The following is a 26923-nucleotide window of genomic DNA, read 5'->3' on the forward strand; positions in this document are numbered from 1 at the left end:
CAACACAGGATCCAAGCTGAGTCTGAGAGCCACACCACAACTCATGGCAACGCCAGATCCTTAACCCACTGAGCAGGGCCAGAGGTCGAACCCGCATCCTCATGGATCCTAGTCGGGCTCGTTAACCGCTGAGCCACAAAGGGAACTCCCCAAATTGATACACAAATTTCAGGACACTTCTTTTCTTGGGAAAACGTAAGTGGAAGTCGTTACAATGATGGCAACAACGGAACGCTCAAGGCAGCAGTGGGTACAGGAAGAGGTTTTCCCAGCGAACCCCCAGGAGCCAGGTGATGCAGGTCCCTGCTTTCTGCTGAAGACCAGGACATGCAGGATGGAGGTGAGCTTTGCTTGGCCCAACGTCTTCCTTCCAGGGATCCACTCTTCCTATGGTGATGGCCTTGCTTTCCCGGGGGTACCCTGCTCTCTGTGTAGATGAGAACACGCTGCCGGGGTCTGTCCTCATCCACCTGCGTAACGCTGTAAACAGTTCTGTGCAGACCTGCCTCTGTCCCAGCCCCAGCATGACCCCCGCCGGCTGGGAACCCCAGCCCTGGCCCAACCTTGTGTGGGGACTCCTGGAACCAGTTTCCTGGGGACACCGAGGGAGGACTGTGCTTGCGAAATGCTCTCTTTTTTTTTCCTTTTCTTTTTTTGCTAATTCTTTGGGCCGCTCCCGCGGCATATGGAGGTTCCCAGGCTAGGGGTTGAATCGGAGCTGTAGCCACTGGCCTACACCAGAGCCAGAGCCATGCAGGATACGAGCCTCGTCTGCAACCTACACCACAGCTCACAGCAACGCCGGATCGTTAACCCACTGAGCAAGGGCAGGGACCGAACCCGCAACCGCATGGTTCCTAGTCAGATTCCTTAACCACTGCGCCACGATGGGAACACTGAAATGCTCTCTTTAGAAGAAGTTCATTGGATACTCATTTTCTCCCAGATTACTTTTTAAACCTTAAGGTAGATTTAATAACAATTTCAATGATTATGGGGGGCGAGGGGAGAGGAAGCTTATGAAACAATTCGAAATTCTGCCTGGGTAAAATTATCAGTTTTGAAAAAGTAAGGAAAACGTATTTGCTCTGTTACGTATTAAAATATATTAGAAACACTGGGAAGAGTGTATTACATAGTATGTCTTTTGTGTCAAAACATATAGATATGCCTATGCATATATACATGGCATATACAGAAAGATTTTGGAAAACAATCATGAGACATTCTCTCCCCATGGGCTTTATGGACCAGAGTACATCTGAGCTGAACCTTAAAGGATAGAAGACTTTCAAGTGGCAGAGCGAGAGCATTTTTGGCCAGGAGTCCACAGAGGAGGAGTAAAAGAGCCTTGTTCATTTGAGGATAGCGAATGATTCAAGTATGGGCCGAGGATGCGTTTTCTGGAATTCTCCTAGGGAATCAGGATTGTCTGGGACAGATTTTGACCTGCTCTGGGAGAGAAACCACTGTGAACACAGAGGGAAGGTGATGGGGGGAGCAGGAGTCAGAGATGCAGGGGAGGAGGCTGTCGTCAGCCACCCAGTTGGCTGGCTCCTCTGACTACAGTCTTCTGCAGCTCCGATTTGACCTCTAGCCTGGGAACTTCCCTATGCTGCTGTGTGGCCCGAAGAAGACAAGAGAGAGAGAAGGAAAGTACTGCCTATCCTATCAGTAAACAAAGGCTGTCACAGTTACTACCAGCTACCAGAGGGGTTTCCTTATAACTCAGGCAGGAAACTGAGAATACTTGCCATCTAGCAGCCCGGCACATTACTGCCACTTTCAGTTCCTGGGGATGTGAAAACACAGGATACCGGCCCCAGTAGCTGAGGGTCAGGTTCTGGGTCAGGCTCCTCTTAGCCCTGGGCTCTGTGCTCTTGGTGGGTGCTCGGCTTCTCCAAGCCTCCAGGTCTTAAGGCCCACCCAGCAGGCCTAGGATTTCGGGAAGTCACCCAAGAGCCCTTCCTTATCCCGGGTCTCTCACTATACCCTTATCCCTACCCCCTTGCCACGGACCTCGTGATCTGGAATATTTGTCCCGCCAGTCCTGAAGTAATGCATTGTAGACTTAAGAAAAAAAAAAAAAAAGAAAGAAAGAAAAAAAAAAAAAAAAGAAAGAAAGAAAAAAAAAAGGGAGTTCCCTTCGTGGCTCCGCAGAAATGAATCTGACTAGCATGCACAAGGACACAGGTTTGATCCCTGGCCTCGCCTAGTGGGTTAAAGGATCCGGCGTTGCCGGGAACTGTGGTAGTGTACATCGTAGATATAGCGCAGATCTGGTGTGGCTGTGGCTGTGGCTGTGGTATAGGCCCGCGGCTACAGCTCCGATTTGACCCCTAGCCTGGGAACCTCCATATGCTGCAGGCGCAGCCCCAAAACGACAAGAAAAAAAAAAAAAAAAAAAGATTCTGAGTACAAATGACGTCTGAATGGCGGTTGTCCTTTATGGGGGTTGCAGTGAAACTGGCCCTCAAATTACTTTGTAAATCGATTTGCGCTGAAGGTGAGGGCGAGTGGGTGCTAAGGAAGGATTTAGGGAGACCCCAGGGACACACATCACCAAAGCCTTATCTTGGTCTCCTCCAGATGAAGAGGAGAGGACTCCACGACCCCCAACTAGAGATACAGAGTGTCAATGCCGGCCGAACCCTCTTCAGGAGGAAGGGATCCCGACGTTGTGACAGAAGCGCAGCCCTGGGTGGGACAAGGGAGCCTTGGGGGTTCCCAACCCACAGGAGGCCCGAGTGTCTTTGTCCCCTTTCTCTCCCCGCTTCCGATGGAACCCCTACTCCCCTGCAAGCTTCCCTGTACCAGTGGGGTCTCCTGAGGCTACAGAGGCCCCTCCTTGTGCATCTGCTTCCTGCTTCCCACACCTTGGGGCACAACAGGCTGCAGTTGAGGGCCCATGATCCTGTCAGTGGCCCACAGAAAGTTTTCAAACATCTTGAAATCATCAAATATCTGCATCGAATTCAGCCTCAGCCTCAGTTATATGCATTTTTATACTTATTGAGTCCTGAATGTATTATACCTAAAAAATACCTCTCTGGAGTTCCTGTCGTGGCGCAGTGGTTAACACATCTGACTAGGAACCATGAGGTTGCAGGTTCCATCCCTGGCCTTGCTCAGTGGGTTAAGGATCCGGTGTTGCCGTGAGCTGTGGTGTAGGTTGCAGACGCAGCTCGGATCCCACGTTGCTGTGGCTCTGGCATGGGCTGGATTAGACCCCTAGCCTTGGAACCTCCTTATGCCACAGGAGTGGCCCTAGAAAAGGCAAAAAGACCAAAAAAAAAAAAATACATTTTTACTATTTTGTCAGCAAGAAGGGACCTAGAGAGACAAATTGTTATTTCAACAGACAAAAGTCATGATGAGGCCATGTGTGTGTGCCTTCAAGGTTCTTCTCTGAAAGTCCTGACCCAACTCAGCTGGCATCATATTCGGCCCTTGTTGCCCCCAAAGACTACAAATAATAAGTGCTGGAGAGGATGTGGAGAAAAGGGAACTCTCTTACACTGTTGGTGGGGATGTGCATTGGGGCAAACACTATTGAAAACAGCATGGAGGTTCCTTAAAAAACTGAAAATAGAACTACCATACAATCCAGCAATCCCACTCCAGGGCGTCTTATCCAGAGAAAACCCTTATTTGAAAAGATACGTGCACCCCATTGTTCACTGCACCACTATTTATAATAGCCAATTTTGGAAGCAACCTAAAGGTCCATCAATAGGAGAATCGATAAAGAAGATGTGGTACATATATACAATGGAATATTACGCAGCCATAAATAAGAGTGAAATAATGCCATTTACAGCAACATGGATGGACCTAGAAGCTATCATACTACGTGAAGTTAGACAATGAAAGACAAACATCATATGATATCACCTATATGTGGAATCTTTTTTTTAAAAATGATATAATGAACTTATTTGCAGAACAGAAATAGACTCACAGACTTTGGAAGACTTACAATTACCAAAGGGGACAGTGGGGTTTGGGGGTAGGGATGGACTGGGGGTTTGGGATTGGCTGAGGGTTTTGGAATACACTGAAGGGTACAGAATGATTGGCCAATGGGACCTGCTGTATGGCACAGAATTCTGTGATAATCTATGTGGGAAAAGAATCTGAGAGAGAATGGATATGTGTATATGTATCACTGGGTCACTTTTTTGTGCAGCAGAAAATATCACAGCCTTGTAAATTAACTATACTTCAGTAAAACTAAAAAGAAAGAAAAAGAAAGGAAGGAAGGAAGGAAGGAAGGAAGGAAGGAAGGAAGAAAGAAAGAAAGAAAGAAAGAAAAGAAAGAAAGAAAGAAAGAAAGAAAGAAAGAAAGAAAGAAAGAAAGAAAGAAAGAAAGAAAGAAAAGAAAGACTGATTCTCAGGCCAAGGATCAAATCCACACCACAGCAGTACCTGAGCTGCTGCAGTGATAATGCCAGATCCTTAACCTGTTTGCCACAAGAGAACTCTGATTGTCCTTTAATTTCATCCATTTTTGCTTCACGTATTTTAAAACTCTATTATTAGGCACATAATATTTGGCACATAAGATTAAGATGTCTTCGTGGAATTCTTTTTTTTTTTTTTTTTTTTTTTATTTTCCCACTGTACAGCAAGGGGGTCGGGTTATCCTTAGATGTATACATTGCAGTTACAGTTTTTTCCCCCACCCTTTCTTCTGTTGCGACATGATGGAATTCTTGTCATGATGCAGTGAAGTTGAATCTGACTAGGAACCATGAGGTTGCAGGCTCGATCCCTGGCCTCGATCAGTGGGTTAAGGATCTGGCACTGCAGTGAGCTGTGGTGTAGTTCGAAGATGCAGCTCGGATCTGGTATTGCTGAGGCTGTGGTGTAGGCTGGCATCTACAGCTCCCATTAGACCCCTACCTAGCCTGGGAACCTCCATGTGATGCGGGTACGGCCCTAAAAGACAAAAAGACACACACAAAAAAGATGTCTTCCTGATTAATTGACACTTTGAACCCTATAAATGGTGCTTTAAAAAAAAGACCTTTGGGAGTTCCGGTCGTGGCTCAGTGGTTAACGAATCAGAGCTTCTGTCTCTCCAGAGCCTGGACACCCCGCCCAACGTGATTCCCATTGAAGCACTACCGCAGGAAGAGGAGGAGATAGGCCTGACCAGTAGCTTCTCCAAGTGAAAGGCCCGAATGTGCTCCCCTCCAGGAACAGAGGCCAAGCAGGAAGCAGAGGTGCGGTGCCTGTCCTCATGGGGTCAGCAGTTTGAAGAATGAAGAGATCTACTCTTTGAAATCCTCACCTTTCAGACCTATTTTCTTTATTCATATGTCGTCCATTTTTAAGGAACTGATCTTTGGAAAAAACAAAAAAACAAAAACAAACATTTTTTAGGAACTGATGTTTGGAAAAAACAAACAAACAAACAAACAAAGCTAAGTTATAAATGAACTGTTTGCCTGCACTGTATGTCACTTTTGCTTATTGTCATGTGAACCTGGAAGTTAAAGTTACTCATATGCATTAAAATTCTAAATGGAAAAAAAAAAAACCAGCTTTGCAAATAGCAAGTGAAAAGTTGAAATTGACTGCATGGTGCCGATGGACCTGGGCAATCCCTGAGCATGACATTCAGCTACCTCCGTTCTATCCCCAACTTGCAGGTCATATTTCCCACCATTCACATAAAAACCCTCTTAGAGCAGAATGAGGACATCATACCAGCGCCAGTGCAGGCATCTTAGAACCCAGGCCACCCACTCGCTCAGGGGAGGCACATCTAGAGCTTGCTGAGCAGCCCTGTGAGGGGCCTGTGGGGGCATCGGGGACATGACCTGGCCCTTCCTTTCCTCAGGCCTGGGAGCTGCACCTCCCAGAGATGAGTCATGAGTGGGGACTTCCTTCCTTTGTTCTCCTTTCCACCCACAGGGAGCTGAGGCAGAGACACAGAGATTCCCAAGGTCGCCAAGGTGAAAAGAGCCTGAGGGACTGTGAGGCAGAGCTGACAGCGCCAGGGGCGGCAGGGACCCTGGGGGCCTTCAGGGGGCCTTCAGGGGCCCTGCTCCAGAGATGAGTCAGCAGAGGGGATTTCCTTCCCTTGTTCTCCCAGACTTCCCTGCACTGTTAGACCAATTCTAGACTCAGGCCTGAGCTCTACTCTCCCTACTATATCCTCAATCAGTCAGCCAAACCACATGCTCTTTGTTCCCCAGGGTGGCACACCATAAAAGCTGCACCGTTTTTTCTTTAAATTCTGTAGTGCTTCACAATTTTTAAGTTCCGCACACAGGATTTCATATAATCCCCCTTTCCTCCCCCACACCTATATGACCCCTCCCCCTTCCTTTTCTCCACTGGTACCACTAGTTTCTTCTCTGTGACCTGTGAGGCTGCTGCTTTTTTTGTTTTAGTCACTAGTTGTATTTTTTTAGATTGCACGTATAAGTGATCTCACACAGTAGTTGTTTTTTACTCTTAACTGGAGCAGCCAGCTGTGACTTGTCAGCCATGCCAGACTTGTCTCCAGGGTCTTTCTGTGGTCTGATTTCAGACTTCTTCTGAGGTTTTGGTGGATGTGGGGTGGTTGTTTTAGGAGTTAAAAGCTAGAATAACAGTACAGCCTTCTGCCTCTTAGTTTAGGGCAGCCATTAAATAGCTTCACAATTCTGAGAAATCCCTTTCTCTTCCTCTGGACAAAGAAAACACTGGGAGTTCTCAATGTGGCTCAAGGGTTATGAACCCAACTAGTGCCCAGGAGGATGCAGCTTCAATCCCTGGCCTCAATCAGTGGGTTAAGGATCTGGCATTGCCATGAGCTATGGTGTAGGTCGAAGATGAGGCTCAGATCCCATGTTGCTGGGCTGTGGCATAAGCTGGCAGCAGCATCTCTGATTCAGCCTCTAGCCTGGGAACTTCCCTTTGCTGCAGCTGAGCCCTAAAAAGGAAAAAAAAAAGAGAGAGAGAGAGAGAGAGAGAGAGAGAGAGAGAGAGAGAGAGAGAGAAAGAAAGAAAATACTGCCTATCCTATCAGTAAACAAACTTCTTTTTTTTTTTTTTTTTTTTTTTTTTTTTTGGCTTTTGTCTTTGTTGTTGTTATTGTTGTTGTTGTTGCTATTTCTTGGGCCGCTCCCGCGGCATATGGAGGTTCCCAGGCCAGGGGTCGAATCGGAGCTGTAGCCACCGGCCTACGCCACAGCCACAGCAACGCGGGATCCGACCTGCGTCTGCAACCTACACCACAGCTCACGGCAACGCCGGATCCTTAACCCACTGAGCAAGGACAGGGACCGAACCCGCAATCTCATGGTTCCTAGTCGGATTCGTTAACCACTGCGCCACGACGGGAACTCCAGGAGCTGGGCCTTCTCTGCAAGGCCTGCCCTGGGCCTCCCTGGCTGCAGCGGGAGCCCGGGGGAGGGGCAACCTCATCCAGGTCAAGGGTCAGAAGGGCTCGGGCACAAGCTGCGCCTCCCCGCCAGTCCCCCTTTCACACAAGGACCCTCTTGTCCTCCACCTGCTGACCCTTCCTACCAGCCACAGCCCACACTGGAGCGCCAGAGAAGAGCGCAGGACTGCTGGCCCCTGAGTCCCCAGAGAGGGAAGATTCGGGTCTTCTTGGGGAACCAGGGCTGGGTGTGAGGCCCGCTGGGCTGGCTCAGAGCTTTACAGGAAGGAACCTCGAAGGAGCTGCGTGCCCCATCTCATTAGGACTCGCCTGTGGGCACCTTTGTGTTCGTGGGCCCTTTCCTGCCCCAAAACGAGGAAAATTCCCTTTTTACGACGGCATTGTCACAGATGAATGTAAGCTTGGCTGCATTCTACTCATTTTCTTCCCTCTGCTATCAGAAGAAGCTACAGCTTCTCCTGGGCCACGGACAGTGTCGGGAACCTTAAGCAGTGAGCCGGCTGAAGGGGAACGGTGCTGAGGAGGTTTGGGAAGGTGCGGGGGGCAGGGAGGGGCTGCTTGCAGGCTCGGGCAGGCCCCAAGGCCCAGGGAAGGCCTGGGGCAGGAGGGGGCTCTGGGACAGTTCCCTTGAGCTGCTGGAAACCGCCTGGGCTCCTGCGTCTCACCTGGTGTGGGACTTCTGGCAGAACTCGGGGGAGTTTTCTTCACGGAAAGTTCCAGGTTTGCACTCACACCCTGTGTCCGCAGTTGCTGTGCAAGGGGTCTTCTCTTCTTCACCTGAAGACAAAGGATCAGGGTTGGGGATGTGCGTCCCTCGAGTGACCCTCAACCCTTCTTCGCCACCCAAACCCCCCCACGCTCAGGATTGGGAAGAAACGTGTTTTCAGTCACACATCCGGAGCAAGCGATGGGGTAAGGTGGGGTGTAATCTGAGACGCCCTGGAGGGCGAGGAACACCTGGGTCAGGGCTCAACACCCAGTCCTCAGGGCAAGGCCAGAGGACCTCAGGTCCTGAAGGCCCAGGGAGGCTGAGCCCAGGATGGGAGGAAGGGAGGATGGGAGGAGACCTAGCTGGGCTGGAAATCGGGTTTCTGCCTCCCTGACCCATTCGCACCCCATCTCATCATCACCCAGCACCCTCACTGAAGGCTCGGGGGACCACGGGTCCTGTACCTGATTTGCAAACCGTGCAGCGTAAGCAAGAAAAGAGGGTGTTTGGATGACTGGTGTAATCCACTCCGTCTGTGCACCGGACACACTCTCCACTGGCGTCCTCCACATGGAACCCTGAAAAGGAAGGGAAAAGCTGCAGAGGAAGTCCCCACAGGATTCCCAGAGGCTGGCACTGTGGCCGGGATGCCTCTTTCACCCATCAGTGGAATCCACACAGGGAACCCTTCTTGACTGGCCTTCATCTTTTGTTTGTTTTTTTTTTTTTGTCTTTGTAGAGCCACACCCTCAGCATGTGGAGGTTCCCAGGCCTGGGGTCAAATCGGAGCTGTGGCCACCAGCCTACACCGCAGCCACAGCCACGTCAGATCTGAGCCGTGTCTGCAACCTACACCACAGCTCACGGCAACGCCAGATCCTTAACCCACTGAGCAGGGCCAGGGTTCCAACCTGCATCCTCATGGGTCCTCGTCAGATTCGTTTCCACGAAGCAACGCCGGACTTGGCCTCAATCTATTGAGTTGACATCTACCACAGACCTTAGACCAGTACTGCCAACAGCAATACACTGACGAGCCACACGTGAAAGTCACAGCCACAGGTGGCACATTAAAGAGTAAAAAGAAAGAGGTCAACCTAATTTTAACAATGTATTTTCTTAAGCTCAGAAGTTCTAACAGAGTGTCACTTCAAATGTAATCCGTATAAAACATGGAGATTTTTACTGCGGTGAATGCCTTACTAAAAAACAAAACCCCTGCTCCCTTCACAGCGCTCAGGGTCTGTGATCAGCCCCTGCCTGCCCTTGTGTCCTCTTTACCCTCCACTTACACCAGCTGGCCCCTAGTTTTGCTTAAACAAGCCCAGCCCTGCCCCCTGGGGGCCGTCTCAGGGGCACTGGACAGTGGCTCTCAGCCTGGAAGTCGCCATCCCCAGGAGGCCTCACTAACTCTGTCTCTGCTCCCCCATCACTCAGGTATCCTCGGGGTTCCTACTGCATCTCTCTCACTATCATGAGCATCCCTCTGTCTGGGGACCACGCTCATGCCCTCCCAGCACAGTGCCTGGCACAAAGAAGACGTCCGTTGAATACCTGCAGAGATCTGAAAACCAAAAGGACATGGGGACAAGGGTGGGGTAAGGGCTGGAGATCAGTCTTCGGATGTACCTGGTGGACACTTCCAGCGGCCAAGACTCCCTGCCTCTGGGGCAGCGATTTGCTGGTGAAATCGTCCCTGCCCTGTGGGCATGCCTGAGGCAGCTGTGACCTATGAGGACAAAGCAGGGACCCGTGTGAGTGGCTTCCAGACTCTTGTCCTCCTAGGATCCCTCCCACAGTCCCTTGACCACCGCCCAACAATGAAACAGAACTGGAACCTTTCTTCCAGCTCCGAACTCTCCTTTTTTTTCTATGCAAGTTTGTCCCCTGGTGTTTGGTGCTAGCAAGTACCTGGACACTGAACTTTTTTTCCCCCGGTACGCTTTTCTCTTAGAGTAAAAGAAAATCCCTTGATTCCAGAAAGTATAGACAAAAACGTTTCGCTAAGAATGCAGAAACCACAGGTATCCCTTTGATTAGAGAAAACAGCCCCTGTCTTGCTGTCTTTAGTTCTTCTATTTGACCGCACGCACGAATACTCTCCCTCAGCCTCCCCCCACCCCTGACACACACACACATGTGCACACGTTTACAGATGAGGGTTCTAGCAGAAGCACACGTTTTCAAAATCCTGATCCAGAATCACACTTTAAGGAACTTCCGGTTTTAACCTGAGCGGCTGTCACCAAGAGGAGCCTGTCAGTGTCCCACAACATACCAAAGAGTCACACAAAAAGAGGAAATAGAACCCCAGGCTTTGGGGCGAAGGTCTCTGGGCTAAAAATGACAAAATGGGGCTAGCTGGACAAAGCTGAATGGACTCTGAGGCTTCGATGAGGACGAACGTGTCGAAGTTCAGGTTCTGATGTTGAAAGCTGTGCTGTGGGTTTGGGGGGAGACTGTCCTCGCTTGTAGGAAAGACACACACGCAAGTACGCGGTCATGGGGTCTATCATGTCAGGAGCTATTTCTCAAATGATTCGGGAAAAAAGAAAAAGGTTTTTGTATAGTTTTTGCAACTTTGCTTTAACCTGGGAGTGATTTGAAGGAGAAAGTGAAATGAAGGGGAAAAAAAAGAAAAAGCTAACATGGCAACAGCTTATGTGGAAGCCAGTTCAACCTGCCTGACTTTAAACAAGATAAAAGACAGCCCATCTTCGGAGTTCCCGTAGTGGCTCAGTGGTTACTGAATCCAGCTAGGAGCCATGAGGTTGCAGGTTCCATCCCTGGCCTTGCTCAGTGGGTTAAGGATCTGCGTTGCTGTGGCTCTGGCGTGGGCCAGTGGCTACAGCTCCGATGAGACCCCTAGCCTGGGAACCTCCATAGGCCACAGGAGCAGCCCTAGAAAAGGCGAAAAGACCAAAAAAAAAAGAAAGAAAGAAGGAAAGAAAGAAAGAAAAGACAGCCCTCTTCTCATAAAAGCCTGTCAAGTGTTTGGGGACAGCTAAGCTCATGTGTGTTCCCTAAGTTGTCCTGTCCCCAGGCGGGGCCTCCTCTGAATCCCTTTGGAATCTCCTTTTCCTGACCTCACAGGCCTGTTCACTCCTGTCTTCCCTGGTTCTCCTCTCAAACACTCTCTCCCTCAATGTGTTCCTGTGGATCTTTCCAGGCATCCAACAACGTCTGTAACCACCTGTACAGTGACCTCTCATCCACTCACCACCTACATTCGAATTTTGCCATATTTGCTTTATCACATATTTCTTTCTCTATCCATCCCTCTGTCCATTCTCCTAAGTGCCTTATTTTGAGCTGAAATTCAGATGTCTTCAACGCTTAAAACTTCAGCATTATGTGGGTAACCAGAGCTCAATACTTCCTTCCAGGGTTTTCAGTTTTAAGATTGACAAAGAAGGAAATGCACAGCTCTAAAGGGTACCATTCAAAGCTTTAAGAAAATGCTGACACTCGTGAAAACTCAAATCCTCTAACTAGAGGAGAGGAGATAACATTACTGCACAACATTCCCTCGCCCCCTTTCCTAGGTTAACCTCATCTCCTGTGTGACTGGGAGAGGAAGTGGCTCTTACTAGATGGAGGAAGTTGCCATCTACCCTGATGTAAAGAGAGGTTTTATGGTGGAAAGGGGTTAAATGTTGTCAAATGCCTTCTCTGCACCTGCTAAGCTGTTCATACAGTTTTCCTTCTTTGCAGTGCTAATAGAGCAGAAAATCATGGATGCATTTTCAGATGTTAATCCAACACACATTCATGCGATTAACCCCACTTGGTCAGGATAGGTTTTCTTCTTTAAATATCCCCGAATTGAGTGTACTATTTGTTTTCTTAAGGCATTTTTTTGCTTTTCTTTTTAGGAAGATAATTGAAAAGCATTTTTCTTCTTTTCAAATGCTTTTGTCATGTTTAGGTACTGAATTTCTTCTAGCCTTACACACTACTGAAGAACTCCTAGGTTTTCGGAAGACATCTGTAGAAGATTTTTCTTTCAGTTCTTTCACTGTTTGTATATTTGCCCTCACCCCTGCTGCCTCATCTAGGGTCTCCTGGTCTTCCACTCCCAGTCTCAGTAATCTCATAGATCCTTGAAAATCCCTCCTGGCCCTGAGGAATCACACCCACAGCACTACGGTGCCCCATTTTTACTTCTCAGGCCAGAGAGGAATTAAAGTTCAGGGTAGCAAGGGTGTAGGGCAACAGGCCCACTTGTGGACTCTTGGTGTGAGTGAAAACGGTCCAGCCTTCTTTTGGAGGCAGCTTATTGTTATCTAAATACAAGTGTAAACTTATCTAGCCTACTGTCACAGCAACCCCACTTCTAAGGAGATACCCCATAGACAGTGCAGATGGCCACAAGAATACGTGACAGTGAGTGCCCTACAGGCGCCCAGAACCACTCAGCAGCAGTGTTCAGCATGGATCCCACCTATTTCAAACTAACAGTCAAAAAACGAATTCTGAACCATGGACTTGGAGAGCAGCCTTATGGCTGCCAAAGGGGAGGGGGAGGGAGTAGGATGGACTGGGAATCTGGGGTTAGTAGATGCAAACTATTGCCTTTAGAAGGGATAAGCAATGAGATCCTGCTCTATAGCAATGGGAACCAGAGCTAGTCACTGGCGACAGAGCATGATGGAGGATAACGTGAGAAAAAGAAGGTATAGATCTATGTGTGACTGGGTCACTTTACAGTAGATAACTGACAGAACACTACTATAATGGCAAAAAGTACAAATCGCTTCAAAATAAATTTAAAAAATAAATACGTCTGTATTTTCTCTGTGAGTTCAAAATGTTCTTTCTTTTCTGATTTTAGCAGTAATTTGCTCAATGAAAACAGACATTTTCATGATTCCTATAACCCTGTTTGGCCCTTAATTTTTTTTTTTTAAACATGCAAGAAACTTCGAAAAGCACCTCAAGGAGTTCCCACCGTGGCAAAGCGGGATCCCCTGCGTCTTGGGACTCGGGTTCGCGGGATCCTTCCCGGACACAGTGGCTTGAAGATCCCGCGTTACTGCAACTGCGGCGTGGTTTGCAGTTGCGCCTGGGATCTGATCCCAGGCCCGGGAACCCCATACGCCACGGGGAGGCCAAAAAAAAGAAAAAAATAGAAAAGAAAGAAAGAAAGAAAGAAGAAAGGAAGGAAGGAAGGAAGGAAGAAAGGAAGGAAGGAAGGAAGGAAGAAAGAAAGAAAGAAGGAAGGAAGGAAGGAAGGAAGGATGAAGGAAGGAAGAAAGGAAGGAAGCAAGCAAGGAAGGAAGAAAGAAAGAAAAAGAAAAGAAAAAGAAAAAAGAAAAAAAAAAAGCCACAACCTGAGAAAATGGAAGTGTGCACATTTCTTCCCATAGTAAGTATCTTGAGGATGAACACCAACAGTGATAAATCCTACACGGAGCCTCCAAACCACCTCCTAGAGGAAGTGGTGAGCATCTGGTCCGGGTCGTGAGACGATTTATGGTTTCTACACAGCACTCATACATTGCCGCAAGCAGCAAGTAACTTTAAAGATCGTTTCCAACTTGGACGATCCTTGCAGGGTAAAGGATATTACGACGGAGCGTAAGGCCACGGTGGGGGAGGGGCCAGGGACCGCCCTAGTTCATCTATTTAAAAAGGGCACGTTTTAGAATTTAAACCCAGAGAGAGCAAGATTGAGAGAGAACGAGTGAGGAGGATCCGAGAGAGGGAAGGGGAAACGAAAGGAAGTGCGATCTGTCACTCACTAGTGCCCCGCCCCGCCCCCCCTCCGGCCGGCGAACCAGCGCGACTTCGCGAGCGGAGACTCACCCACAGCACCAACACCACGACGATGGGAGCCCTGAGGTCCTGGAGCGAAGGCTGGGGGCTGGCGGCGCGCCCTGCCGGAGCGCCCGAGGCGGTGGGTGCGCTCTGTCCCGAGTTCCTCGTTCGATCGCGATGCGGGCAGACGTCCGGTAGAGCCATCGGGAGTCCACAGCGTCTTTCCTGCAGCGCCGGATCGTACTTGCTGCCTCCTGGGTGCGCGGGCAGGACGTTATGGTCTAATCACACAGCCTGCCCTTACTTTTATACGCCGAGATTGCGCCGTTTGCGCGGGCGCGTGAGCCGGCGCTAGCGGTGCGGTTAACATGAACCACCTCTAGGAGTCCCCGTCGTGGCGCAGTGGTTAACGAATCCGACGAGGAACCAGGAGGTTGCGGGTTCGGTCCCTGCCCTTGATCGCTGGGGTAACGATCCCGCGTTGCCGTGAGCTGCGGTGTAGGTCGCAGACGCGGCTCGGATCCCGCGTGGCTGTGCCTCTGGCGTAGGCTGGAGGCTACAGCTCCGATTCAACCCCTAGCCTGGGAACCTCCATAGGCCGTGGAAGCAGACAAACAAACAAACAACATTAACCACCTCTAACTAGTCACATCAGGAGAGGGGCCCGGAGTCCCTCAGAGCGACCCTGCAGCCCAAAGCGGAAATTACTGGCTCTGGCGGCCAAAGGCCTGGGGACGTGCTTTCATTAAAAGGCAGTCTGCACCTTTGGGAAGTGGGCACAGGGCTGAGGTGACATTCCAAACCTGCTTTCCGGGGGCGCGTCCTGACCCTGCCCCTTTCCAGCGCAAATGCCCCACTAGCTCATAACTCTCCTGTCTTCTGAGGGCCGCCTTCTGCCCACTCTCATCTCCATAGCCACGCCCCCAACCAGCTCATAAATCTCCTGTCTTCTGAGGGCCGCCTTCTGCCCACTCTCATCTCCATAGCCACGCCCCCAACCAGCTCATAAGTCTCCTGTCTTCTGAGGGCAGCCTTCTGCCCACTCTCATCTCCATAGCCACGCCCCCAACCAGCTCATAACTCTCCTGTCTTCTGAGGGCCGCCTTCTGCCCACTCTCATCTCCATAGCCACGCCCCCAACCAGCTCATAACTCTCCTGTCTTCTGAGGGCCGCCTTCTGCCCACTCTCATCTCCATAGCCACGCCCCCAACCAGCTCATAACTCTCCTGTCTTCTGAGGGCCGCCTTCTGCCCACTCTCATCTCCATAGCCACGCCCCCAACCAGCTCATAACTCTCCTGTCTTCTGAGGGCCGCCTTCTGCCCACTCTCATCTCCATAGCCACGCCCCCAACCAGCTCATAACTCTCCTGTCTTCTGAGGGCCGCCTTCTGCCCACTCTCATCTCCATAGCCACGCCCCCAACCAGCTCATAAATCTGCTGTCTTCTGAGGGCCGCCTTCTGCCCACTCTCATCTCCATAGCCACGCCCCCAACCAGATCTTTTGATTTTTTTTTTTTTTTCTTTTCCTTTCTTTTCTTAAATTGCAGACCAGAATACCAACATGTCCACTGGAGGGCTCTGGGTTCTAACTGCCCCTAAGCCAGTGAATCCCTTTGTGACTTAAGGAAAGCTTTTTTTTTTTTTTTTTGGAATTAAAAAAATTTAAAATATTTACCCACTGCCCCTTGACCCCTGTGGCTTGAGGCAGGTCTTCTAGTAAGAGTCAGACTAGGGGACAGGGAGTCAATGTGGTCCGATGGAGGGGAGCTGCCAGAGAGAATCCAAGGCAGGTTGGATGGACTGATGCCTCAGGCTGGTGGAGGTCTCCGGGAACCCCAGCCTCACCACCTACCCTGGCATTGAGAACCAAGAGGAAGCGAGAAACCTTCTCATCAGCCAAGAGAAATCCTCCCCAGTCCGGGGCTAAAGCCCAGTCAGGGCGCTGTCTCTGAGCCTGTTCACTCGCAGGTGACATACAGTTCTGTTTTCTTTTCTTTTTGCTTTTGGCCCCTCTTCATCCATTCCTCCAACTCCCTTCCCCCCTACTTCTGGCAGGCATGACTCTGTTCTCCATATCTGTGAGCTTGATTTTTTTTTTAAGTTTTCACCTATGAGAGAGATTATATTTATTGTCTTTCTCTGCCTGACTTAGTTCACCAGCATAATGCCCTCGAGGCCTCCCCATGTCGTCAGTGAAATGGCAGGATTTCCCTCTTTTTATGGCGAAATGATGTTCCATGGTCTGTGTGATATATATAGGCGATATATGACATATCATATGCATTGTATTTATTGTTACATATGATATATATAGTGATTATACATATATAATACATATATGATATACCTCCCAATTGCTTTATCCGTTCACCCATCGATGGGCTTTACACGACAGTCACATACCACCTGGCTGCTCTCGGACCTCATCTGTGAAGGAAGGTACTGTGCTTTCAGAAGCCCAGTTGGATGTGGAACTCTCCCATTTTGAGGAAGGACACAGAGAGGAAACCGCAGGCGTGAAACTACCAGAGCGAACCACAGGGGAGGACAGCAGTGGTTGTGGCCTCTGTTCCTTCTTCTCCCGGGGCAGGTGTAACTGAGTTGGGTGACCTCGTGTGCCACCCAGGTACCGCTTCGGGGCGTGTTTTCATGGACAGATTCCTCCCGGTCCTCAGCTACAGTCAAGAGCCCACTAGCCCAACGTTAGAAAGAGATTTCTCACAGGAACCTTGGCGTATTATCTGATGGCTGCAGTAATGGGCCATTTATATTTCTACAACGGCGTTCCCCCACTGCCCCTACCCCTGGCCCTCGTGGGGCTGCCATGCGGTGAGCATCGGAGGAGCCTCTGTAGGTGCTGGGGGTGTCCTCCTGCGCGCTGTTGCCTAGCTGGAGGATGCTTATCTTCCAGCGTATGATCCTGCGTATGATGAGAGTGCCCCTCACCTCACCCCCTGGCGCTGCAAGTGACATGGGCGGTATGTGGAGAGAGACGAGATCTGACTGGAGGTATGGTGGAGGGCGGGTGTAACTGAGAGAAAGAGAGTGGCATCCTGCCCCTCTGCCACAGAATGTGACCCAGTCAGGGAGTGACATCCTATCCCCTTAGTGTGTTCTTGGTGTGAAGCAGGTCAGAGATTCTGCCCGCACCCAGGGGTGGGATGACACAGGGCCCGACTCATGGGCAGTCATCTCAGGATGTGTTTACCTCATGGATCCTTTTAAAATCAGAAGAAAATGTAAGGCAAAAGTCACGTGGTAACGGACCATTAGAACATGTGCAAGAATGGGAGGGGCTCCAAACTGGAAAGTACGAGTGTGATGAGCTGGCTGCTCTTCCTAATGGGCACCGGGATACACAGTGTGCCCAACTTTTAAAACGAAATAAGAAACCCTTCCTGTTCTCCCTTAAACATACCTTTGAACGTTGTTAAAGGCTCCACAGGTTGGCAGCACTGCAATAGCCCCCATTCAAAGCGGCAGCAAGGTAGATCAGGACCAGGGCCCACATGGCAGAGAAAAGCAAGCCGGTACACACAGAAGAGGTTAAGTGTAAAGTTCATGGTCAGGTACGTGATTGAGTATGTTGGTGTATCTCCTTTAGACGGATGCTTTTGTTTGGTTGGTTGCTCTTGGCTTTTTGCTTTTTAGGGTTGCATCTGAGGCATGTGGAGGCTCCCAGGCTAGGGGTCTAATCAGAGCTACAGCTGCCGGCCTACGCCAGAGCCACAGCAACACAGGATCCAAGCTGAGTCTGAGAGCCACCCCACAACTCACGGCAACGCCAGATCCTTAACCCACTGAGCAGGGCCAGGGGTCGAACCCGCATCCTCATGGATCCTAGTCGGGCTCGTTAACCGCTGAGCCACAAAGGGACCTCCCCAAATTGATACACAAATTTCAGGACACTTCTTTTCTTGGGAAAACGTAAGTGGAAGTCATTACAATGATAGCAACAACGGAACGCTCAAGACACCAGTGGGTACAGGAAGAGGTTTTCCCAGCGAACCCCCAGGAGCCAGGTGATGCAGGTCCCTGCTTTCTGCTGAAGACCAGGACATGCAGGATGGAGGTGAGCTTTGCTTGGCCCAACGTCTTCCTTCCAGGGATCCACTCTTCCTATGGTGATGGCCTTGCTTTCCCGGGGATACCCTGCTCTCTCTGTAGATGAGAACACGCTGCCGGGGTCTGTCCTCATCCACCTGCGTAACGCTGTAAACAGTTCTGTGCAGACCTGCCTCTGTCCCAGCCCCAGCATGACCCCGCCGGCAGGGAACCCCAGCCCTGGCCCAACCTTGTGTGGGGACTCCTGGAACCAGTTTCCTGGGGACACCGAGGGATGACTGTGCTTGCGAAATGCTCTCTTTAGACGAAGTTCACTGGATACGTACAATAACTCATTTTCTCCAGGATTACTTTTTAAACCTTAAGGTAGATTTAATAACAATTTCAATGATTACGGGTGGGGGGGAGAGGAAGCTTATGAAACAATTCGAAATTCTGCCTGGGTAAAATTATCAGTTTTGAAAAAGTAAGGAAAACGTATTAAAATATATTAGAAACACTGGGAAGAGTGTACTACATAGTATGTCTTTTGTGTCAAAACATATAGATACGCCTATGCATATATACATGGCATATACAGAAAGATTTTGGCAAACAATCATGAGACATTTTCTCCCCATGTGCTTTATGGACCAGAGTACATCTGAGCTGACCCTTAAAGGATAGAAGAAGACTTTCAAGTGGCAGAGCGAGAGCATTTTTGGCCAGGAGTCCACAGAGGAGGAGTAAAAGAGCCTTGTTCATTTGAGGACAGAGAATGATTCAAGTATGGGCCGAGGATGCGTTTTCTGGAATTCTCCTAGGGACTCAGGATTGTCTGGGACAGATTTTGACCTGCTATGGGAGAGAAACCACTGTGAGCACAGAGGGAAGGTGATGGGGGGAGCAGGAGTCAGAGATGCAGGGGAGGAGGCTGTCGTCAGCCACCCAGTTGGCTGGCTCCTCTGACTACAGTCTTCTGCAGCTCTGATTTGACCTCTAGCCTGGGAACTTCCCTATGCTGCTGTGTGGCCCGAAGAAGACAAGAGAGAGAGAAAGAAAGTACTGCCTATCCTATCAGTAAACAAAGGCTGTCACAATTACTACCAGCTACCAGGGGGGTTTCCTTATAACTCAGGCAAGAAACTGAGAATACTTGCCATCTAGCAGCCCGGCACATTACTGCCACTTTCAATTCCTGGGGATGTGAAAACACAGGATACCGGCCCCAGTAGCTGAGGGTCAGGTTCTGGGTCAGGCTCCTCTTAGCCCTGGGCTCTGTGCTCTTGGTGGGTGCTCGGCTTCTCCCAGCCTCCAGGTCTTAAGGCCCACCCAGCAGGCCTAGGATTTCGGGAAGTCACCCAAGAGTCCTTCCTTATCCCGGGTCTCTCCCTATACCCTTATCCCTACCCCCTTGCCAGGGACCTCGTGATCTGGAATATTTGTCCCGCCAGTCCTGAAGTAATGCATTGTAGACTTTTAAAAAAAAGAAAAATACAAAAGAGAGTTCCCGTCGTGGCTCCGCAGAAATGAATCTGACTAGCATGCACAAGGACACAGGTTTGATCCCTGGCCTCGCCTAGTGGGTTAAAGGATCCGGCGTTGCCGGGAGCTGTGGTAGTGTAGGTCGTAGACGTAGCGCAGATCTGGTGTGGCTGTGGCTGTGGCTGTGGTGTAGGCCGGCGGCTACAGCTCCGATTCGACCCCTAGCCTGGGAACCTCCATATGCTGCAGGCGCAGCCCCAAAACGACAAGAAAAAAAAAAAAAAAGATTCTGAGTACAAATGACGTCTGAATGGCAGTTGTCCTTTATGGGGGTTGCAGTGAAACTGGCCCTCAAATTACTTTGTAAATCGATTTGCGCTGAAGGTGAGGGCGAGTGGGTGCTAAGGAAGCATTTAGGGAGACCCCAGGGACACACATCACCAAAGCCTTATCTTGGTCTCCTCCAGATGAAGAGGAGAGGACTCCACGACCCCCAACTAGAGATACAGAGTGTCAATGCCGGCCGAACCCTCTTCAGGAGGAAGGGATCCCGACGTTGTGCCAGAAGCGCAGCCCTGGGTGCGACATGGGAGCCTTGGGGGTTCCCAACCCACAGGAGGCCTGAGTGTCTTTGTCCCCTTTCTCTCCCCGCTTACGATGGAACCCCTACTCCCCTCCAAGCTTCCCTGTACCAGTGGGGTCTCCTGAGGCTACAGAGGCCCCTCCTTGTGCATCTGCTTCCTGCTTCCCACACCTTGGGGCACAACAGGCTGCAGTTGAGGGCCCATGATCCTGTCAGTGGCCCACAGAAAGTTTTCAAACATCTTGAAATCATCAAATATCTGCATCGAATTCAGCCTCAGCCTCAGTTATATGCATTTTTATACTTATTGAGTCCTGAATGTATTATACCTAAAAAATACCTCTCTGGAGTTCCTGTCGTGGCGCAGTGGTTAACACATCTGACTAGGAACCATGAGGTTGCAGGTTCCATCCCTGGCCTTGCTCAGTGGGTTAAGGATCCGGTGTTGCCGTGAGCCGTGCTGTAGGTTGCAGACGCGGCTCGGATCCCGCGTTGCTGTGGCTCTGGCATGGGCTGGATTAGACCCCTAGCCTTGGAACCTCCTTATGCCACAGGAGTGGCCCTAGAAAAGGCAAAAAGACCAAAAAAAAAAAAAAAAGATACATTTTTAATACTTTGTCAGCAAGAAGGGACCTAGAGAGACAAATTGTTATTTCAACAGACAAAAGTCATGATGAGGCCATGTGTGTGTGCCTTCAAGGTTCTTCTCTTAAAATCCTGACCCAACTCAGCTGGCATCATATTCGGCCCTTGTTGCCCCCAAAGACTACAAATAATAAGTGCTGGAGAGGATGTGGAGAAAAGGGAACTCTCTTACACTGTTGGTGGGAATGTGCATTGGGGCAAACACTATTGAAAACAGCATGGAGGTTCCTTAAAAAACTGAAAATAGAACTACCATACAATCCAGCAATCCCACTCCAGGGCGTCTTATCCAGAGAAAACCCTTATTTGCAAAGATACGTGCTACTTGGGATGAATTTTTTGCCTTTCCTACTCTTGCTTTTTCTGTATGAAATGGGCACAATAACATTTTTCAGATTTGCTTAAAGTTTAAGCTTTCTGAGCAAAGGTTGCAGGCAACTCTGTTTAAAGGCTGTTTGCGTGGGAAACACGCCTTAGAAGGTCGAGGTTGGATACTGCTCTGGAGGGATTGAGAGGCTGTCCCCGCCCCATTAGAGCCAGCATATCCTCACATTCTAGGCTTATTTCCCCCTGGAGAGACACTGCTTCTATTTCATGGGGAGATGCATATTTCTCACTGAAGAGGAGAGCAGGGCAGAGGTGACAACCACCTATTAAAGCTCTGAGCCTCATGCTATGGGACCCCTCTCCAGTAGCACACTCCACTGCATGTGCAGATGCACCTGCCTCTACCCCCTCACCCCATGGGGAACTCAGGCTTGAGTGACCAAGGCTAAGTTTTCTTAGCAACTAAACAATCTGATCCCTGATCCAGAGCTGATGGTGATGGTGTGTATATAGTCTGTTAGCATGTGTGTGTGTGTGTGTGTATACATACATATACATACAGGCTACCCGGGGCTACACACACACACACACACACACACTAACACACACACACACACACACACACACGGGCTCCTGTCTATAACTGTGGCAAAGGAGCTTATTAACTTACAAGTAGGATCTCAGACCTGTCAGAGTGTCGGAGAAAATATTGAGCAAAGGAATAGGCAGAAGTAATGGGCTGTCTCTTTCTTTTCTTTTTTTTTTTTTTTTTCCTTTTTTAAAACACGAGTTCATTTTTACTTTTTTTATTTTATTTTTTTTATTTTCCCACTGTACAACAAGGGGGTCAGGTTATCCTTACATGTATACATTACAATTACATTTTCCCCCCACCCTTTCCTCTGTTGCAACAAGAGTATCTAGACATAGTTCTCAACGCTATTCAGCAGGATCTCCTTGTAAATCTATTCTAAGTTGTGTCTGATAAGCCCAAGCTCCCGATCCCTCCCACTCCCTCCCCCTCCCATCAGGCAGCCACAAGTCTCTTCTCCAAGTCCATGATTTTCTTTTCTGAGGAGATGTTCATTTGTGCTGGATATTAGATTCCAGTTATAAGTGATATCATATGGTATTTGTCTTTGTCTTTCTGGCTCATTTCCCTCAGGATGAGATTCTCTAGTTCCATCCATGTGGCTGCAAATGGCATTATGTCATTCTTTTTTATGGCTGAGTAGTATTCTATTGTGTATATATACCACCTCTTCCGAATCCAATCCTCTGTCGATGGGCATTTGGGTTGTTTCCGTGTCTTGGCTATTGTGAATAGTGCTGCAATGAACATGCGGGTGCACATGTCTCTTTTAAGTAGAGTTTTGTCCGGATAGATGCCCAAGAGTGGGATTGCGGGGTCATATGGAAGTTCTATGTATAGATTTCTAAGGTATCTCCAAACTGTTCTCCATAGTGGCTGTACCAGTTTACATTCCCACCAGCAGTGCAGGAGGGTTCCCTTTTCTCCACAGCCCCTCCAGCACTTGTTATTTGTGGATTTATTAATGATGGCCATTCTGACTGGTGTGAGGTGGTATCTCATGGTAGTTTTGATTTGCATTTCTCTTATAGTCAGCGATGTTGAGCATTTTCTCATGTGTTTGCTGGCCATCTATATATCCTCCTTGGAGAACAGTCTATTCAGGTCTTTAGCCCATTTTTCCATTGATTGATTGGCTTTTTTGCTGTCGAGTTGTATAAGTTGCTTTTATATTCTAGAGATTAAGCCCTTGTTGGTTGCATCATTTGAAACTATTTTCTCCCATTCTGTAAGTTGCCTTTTTGTTTTCTTTTGGGTTTCCTTTGCTGTGCAAAAGCTTTTCAGTTTGATGAGGTCCCATGGGTTTATTTTTGCTCTAATTTCTATTGCTTTGGGAGACTGCCCTGAGAAAATATTCATGATGTTGATGTCAGAGAGTGTTTTGCCTGTGTTCACTTCTAGGAGTTTGATGGTGTCCTGTCGTATATTTAAGTCTTTCAGCCATTTGGAGTTGATTTTGGTGCATGGTGTGAGGGTGTGTTCTAGTCTCATTGCTTTGCATGCAGCTGTCCAGGTTTCCCAGCAATGCTTGCTGAATAGACTTTCTTTTTCCCATTTGATGTTCTTGCCTCCCTTGTCAAAGATTCATTGACCATAGGTGTCCGGGTTTATTTCCGGATTCTCTATTCTGTTCCATTGGTCTGTCTGTCTGTTTTGGTACCAGTACCACACTGTTTTGATGACTGTGGCTTTGTAGTATTTCTTGAAGTCTGGGAGAGTTATGCCTCCTGCTTGGTTTTTGTTTCTCAGGATTGCTTTGGCGATTCTGGGTCTTTTGTGGTTCCATATAAATGTTTGGATTGTTTGTTCTAGTTCTGTGAAAAATGTCCTGGGTCATTTGATAGGGATTGCATTGAATCTGTAGATTGCTTTGGGTAGTATGGCCATTTTTACAATATTGATTTTCCCAACCCAGGAACATGGAATATCTTTCCATTTCTTTACATCTTCTTTGACTTCTTTGATTAAAGTTTTATAGTTCTCGGCATATAGGTCCTTTACCTCCTTGGTCAGGTGCATTCTGAGGTATTTGATTTTGTGAGGTACAATTTTAAAAGGTATCGTATTTTTGTATTCCTTTTCTACTATTTCATTGCTGGTATACAGAAATACAACTGACTTCTGAATGTTAATCTTATATCCTGCTACTTTGCTGAATTTATTAATCAGTTCAAGGAGTTTTGGGGTTGAGTCCTTAGGGTTTTCTAGGTATAGTATCATGTCATCTGCATACAGTGACAGTTTGATCTCTTCTCTTCCTATATGGATGCCTTTGATTTCTTTGGTTTGTCTAATTGCTGTGGCCAGGACTTCCAAAACTATGTTGAAGAGCAGTGGTGAGAGTGGGCATCCGTGTCTTGTTCCAGATTTGAGTGAGAAGGCTTTCAGTTTTTCCCCATTGAGGATTATATTTGCTGTGGGTTTATCATAAATGGCTTTGATGATATTCAGGAATGTTCCCTCTATACCCACTTTGGCGAGGGTCTTGATCATGAATGGATGTTGAACTTTGTCAAATGCTTTTTCTGCGTCTATGGAGATGATCATATGATTTTTGACTTTTCTTTTGTTAATGTGGTGTATGATCCTGATTGATTTGCGTGTGTTGAACCATCCTTGTGAACCTGGGATGAACCCAACCTGGTCATGGTGTATAATTTTTTTGGTATGTTGTTGGATTCGCTTGGCTAAGATTTTGTTGAGAATTTTTGCATCTATATTCATCAATGATATTGGGCGATAGTTTTCTTTTTTGGTGGTATCTCTGCCTGGTTTTGGAATGAGGGTGATGGTGGCCTCATAGAATGTCTTTGGGAGTATTCCTTCTTCTTCAACCTTTTGAAAGAGTTTCAGGAGGATGGGCACCAATTCCTCTTTATATGTTTGATAGAATTCACCTGTGAAGCCATCTGGTCCTGGACTTTTATTTGTAGGGAGTGATTTTATGACCTCTTCAATTTCATTTCTAGTGATGGGTCTGTTCAGTTGGTCTGTTTCTACTTGAGTCAGTTTTGGCAGGCTGTAAGATTCTAGAAAATTGTCCATTTCTTCCAGATTGTCAAACTTGTTGCCGTATAGTTGTTCATAGTATTCTCTTCGGGTTTTTTGTATTTCTGCTGTATCCGTTGTGATTTCTCCTTTTTCATTTATAATTTTGGTGATTTGGGTTCTTTCTCTCCTCTTTTTAGTGAGTCTGGCCAGGGGTTTGTCAATTTTGTTCACCTTTTCAAAGAAGCAGCTCTTGGTTTTATTAATTTTCTCTATTGTTTTTTGAGTCTCTATTTTATGGATTTCTTCTTTGATCTTTATAATTTCCTTCCTTCTGCTGACTTTAGGACTTTTTTGTTCTTCTTTGTCTACTTCATTTAGGTGGAGGGTTAAGTTGTCAATTTGGGATCTTTCTTCTTTTTTGAGAAAGGCCTGTATTGCTATAAATTTCCCTCTGAGCACTGCTTTCGCAGCATCCCCTAGATTTTGAGGGGTTGTGTCTTCATTATCATTTGTTTCAAGATAGATTTTAATTTCCTTCTTGATTTCCTCATTGACCCATTGGTTTTTTAATAGCATGTTGTTGAGTCTCCATGGAGTAGGTTTTTTCTCTTTTCTTTCCCATGGTTGGTTTCTAATTTCATGGCATTGTGGTCAGAGAAGATACTTGAGATAATTTCTATGCTCCTAAATTTGCTGAGGTTAGCTTTGTGTCCCAATATGTGGTCGATTCTTGAGAATGTTCCATGAGCATTTGAGAAGAATGTGTATTCTGCTTTTTTTGGATGTAGTGTCCTGAAGATATCAATGAAGTCTAACTTTTCTATGGTTTCCTTTAGGATCTCTGTTGCTTTATTGGTTTTCTGTCTAGAGGATCTGTCCATTGATGTGAGGGGGGTATTAAGGTCTCCTACTATGATTGTATTCTCATCAATATCTCCCTTTATGTCTGTTCATATTTGTTGCATGTATCTGGGTGCTCCTGTATTTGGGGCATATATGTTGATGGTAGTAACATCCTCTCCTTGGATGGATCCCTTAATCATTAAGTAGTGTCCTTCTTTGTCTTTCTTTATGTCTTTTGTTTTATTTTTATATGTGTTTATTTATTTATTTATTTTTTGTCTTTTGTCTTTTTGTTGTTGTTGTTGTTGCTATTTCTTGGGCCGCTCCCTCGGCATATGGAGGTTCCCATGCTAGGGGTTCAATCGGAGCTGTAGCCACTGGCCTACACCGGAGCCACAGCAACGCAGGATCCGAGCCGCGTCTGCAACCTACACCACAGCTCACGGCAACGCCGGATCATTAACCCACTGAGCAAGGGCAGGGACCGAACCCGCAACCTCATGGTTCCTAGTCAGATTCGTTAACCACTGCGCCACGACGGGAACTCCTGTTTTATTTTATTTATTTATTTATTTATTTATTTATTTATTTTTGGTCTTTTTGCTATTTCTTGGTCTTGGGCCGCTCCCGCGGCATATGGACATTCCCAGGCTAGGGGTTGAATCGGAGCTCTAGCCACCAGCCTACGCCACAGCCACAGCAACGCGGGATCCAAGCCACGTCTGCAACCTACACCACAGCTCACGGCAACGCCGGATCGTTAACCCACTGAGCAAGGGCAGGGATCGAACCCTCAACCTCATGGTTCCTATTTGGATTCGTTAACCACTGCGCCACGACGGGAACTCCTGTCTTTTGTTTTAAAGTCTATTTTGTCTGATATGAGTGTTGCGACTCCTGCTTTTCTGTCATGTCTATTGGCGTGAACTATTTTTCCCCACCCTTTCACTTTCAATCTATATGTATATTTTGTCCTAAGGTGAGTTTCTTGTAGGCAGCATATTGAAGGTTTTTGCCTTTTTATCCACTCAGCCACTCTGTGTCTTTTGATTGGGGCATTCAGTCCATTGACATTTAAGGTGATAATTGATAGATGATTATTTATTGCCATTTGAACCTCATGTTCCAGTTGATTCTATGGTTCTCCATTCTTCCTTTCTTTTTTTTTTTTTTTTTTGGTTGGATGGTCTCCTGTTATTATCTGCTTGAGTGTTTTTTTTGTTTGTTTGTTTGTTTGTTTGTTTTGCAAATGCAATATTTGGTTTTGGCTTGCGGTTGCCCTGTTTTTTAAGTATGCTAACCCCTTCCCATAACTGTGTGTTTCAGCCTGATGGTCCTGTAAGTTCAAACACTTCATTACTATATGAAAATGAAGAAGAGACACATACAAACAAACAAAAAGGGTTATTTACTTCCTAACATCCCTTGCCCACATCTTATGGTTTTGATGACTCTTTTTTATTTTTTTCTTTTTAATTTTATTTTGTTTGAAGCATGTTCATGATTAAATCTGTATGCTGGCTTATTTGAGTGACTGCTCTC

The 26923-nt window shown here is 47.7% G+C and overlaps 2 protein-coding genes across 6 annotated transcripts in view; both read right to left on the reverse strand.

The window, feature by feature from the left end:
• LOC146396447 (tumor necrosis factor receptor superfamily member 10A-like) overlaps positions 1–9042 on the reverse strand; it is a 26094-nt gene extending 17052 nt beyond the window's left edge. The window contains exon 1 of the mRNA XM_084997640.1: positions 9020–9042. The gene's annotated coding sequence lies outside the window, so the exon portion shown is untranslated. The remainder of the gene's footprint in view (positions 1–9019) is intronic.
• LOC146396448 (tumor necrosis factor receptor superfamily member 10D-like) lies at positions 951–14746 on the reverse strand. Of its 5 annotated transcripts, XM_084997645.1 has the most exons (7): positions 14672–14746; positions 13917–14122; positions 9738–9837; positions 8573–8686; positions 8065–8176; positions 5297–5348; positions 4581–4941 (listed from the first exon to the last, which is right to left on the reverse strand). In XM_084997645.1, exons 2-6 carry the CDS (start codon positions 14070–14072, stop codon positions 5336–5338), a joined length of 495 nt encoding a protein of 164 aa, XP_084853771.1. In that variant the 5' UTR covers positions 14073–14122; positions 14672–14746; the 3' UTR covers positions 4581–4941; positions 5297–5335. The 5 variants fall into 5 exon arrangements, with proteins under 5 accessions (XP_084853769.1, XP_084853771.1, XP_084853768.1 ...); XM_084997643.1 differs by lacking the exons at positions 4581–4941; positions 14672–14746 and adding an exon at positions 951–1452 and having other exon boundaries at positions 5297–5343; positions 13917–14146; XM_084997642.1 differs by lacking the exon at positions 4581–4941 and having other exon boundaries at positions 5293–5343.
• Between the last annotated feature and the right edge of the window lie 12177 nt (positions 14747–26923).

The sequence above is a fragment of the Sus scrofa genome, chromosome 14 (genome assembly GCF_054392235.1).
Source record: "Sus scrofa isolate SSC_HxYL_T2T_F1_AM1 chromosome 14, Sscrofa_HxYL_maternal_Yorkshire_Landrace_v2.0, whole genome shotgun sequence".
Lineage (NCBI taxonomy): Eukaryota > Metazoa > Chordata > Mammalia > Artiodactyla > Suidae > Sus > Sus scrofa.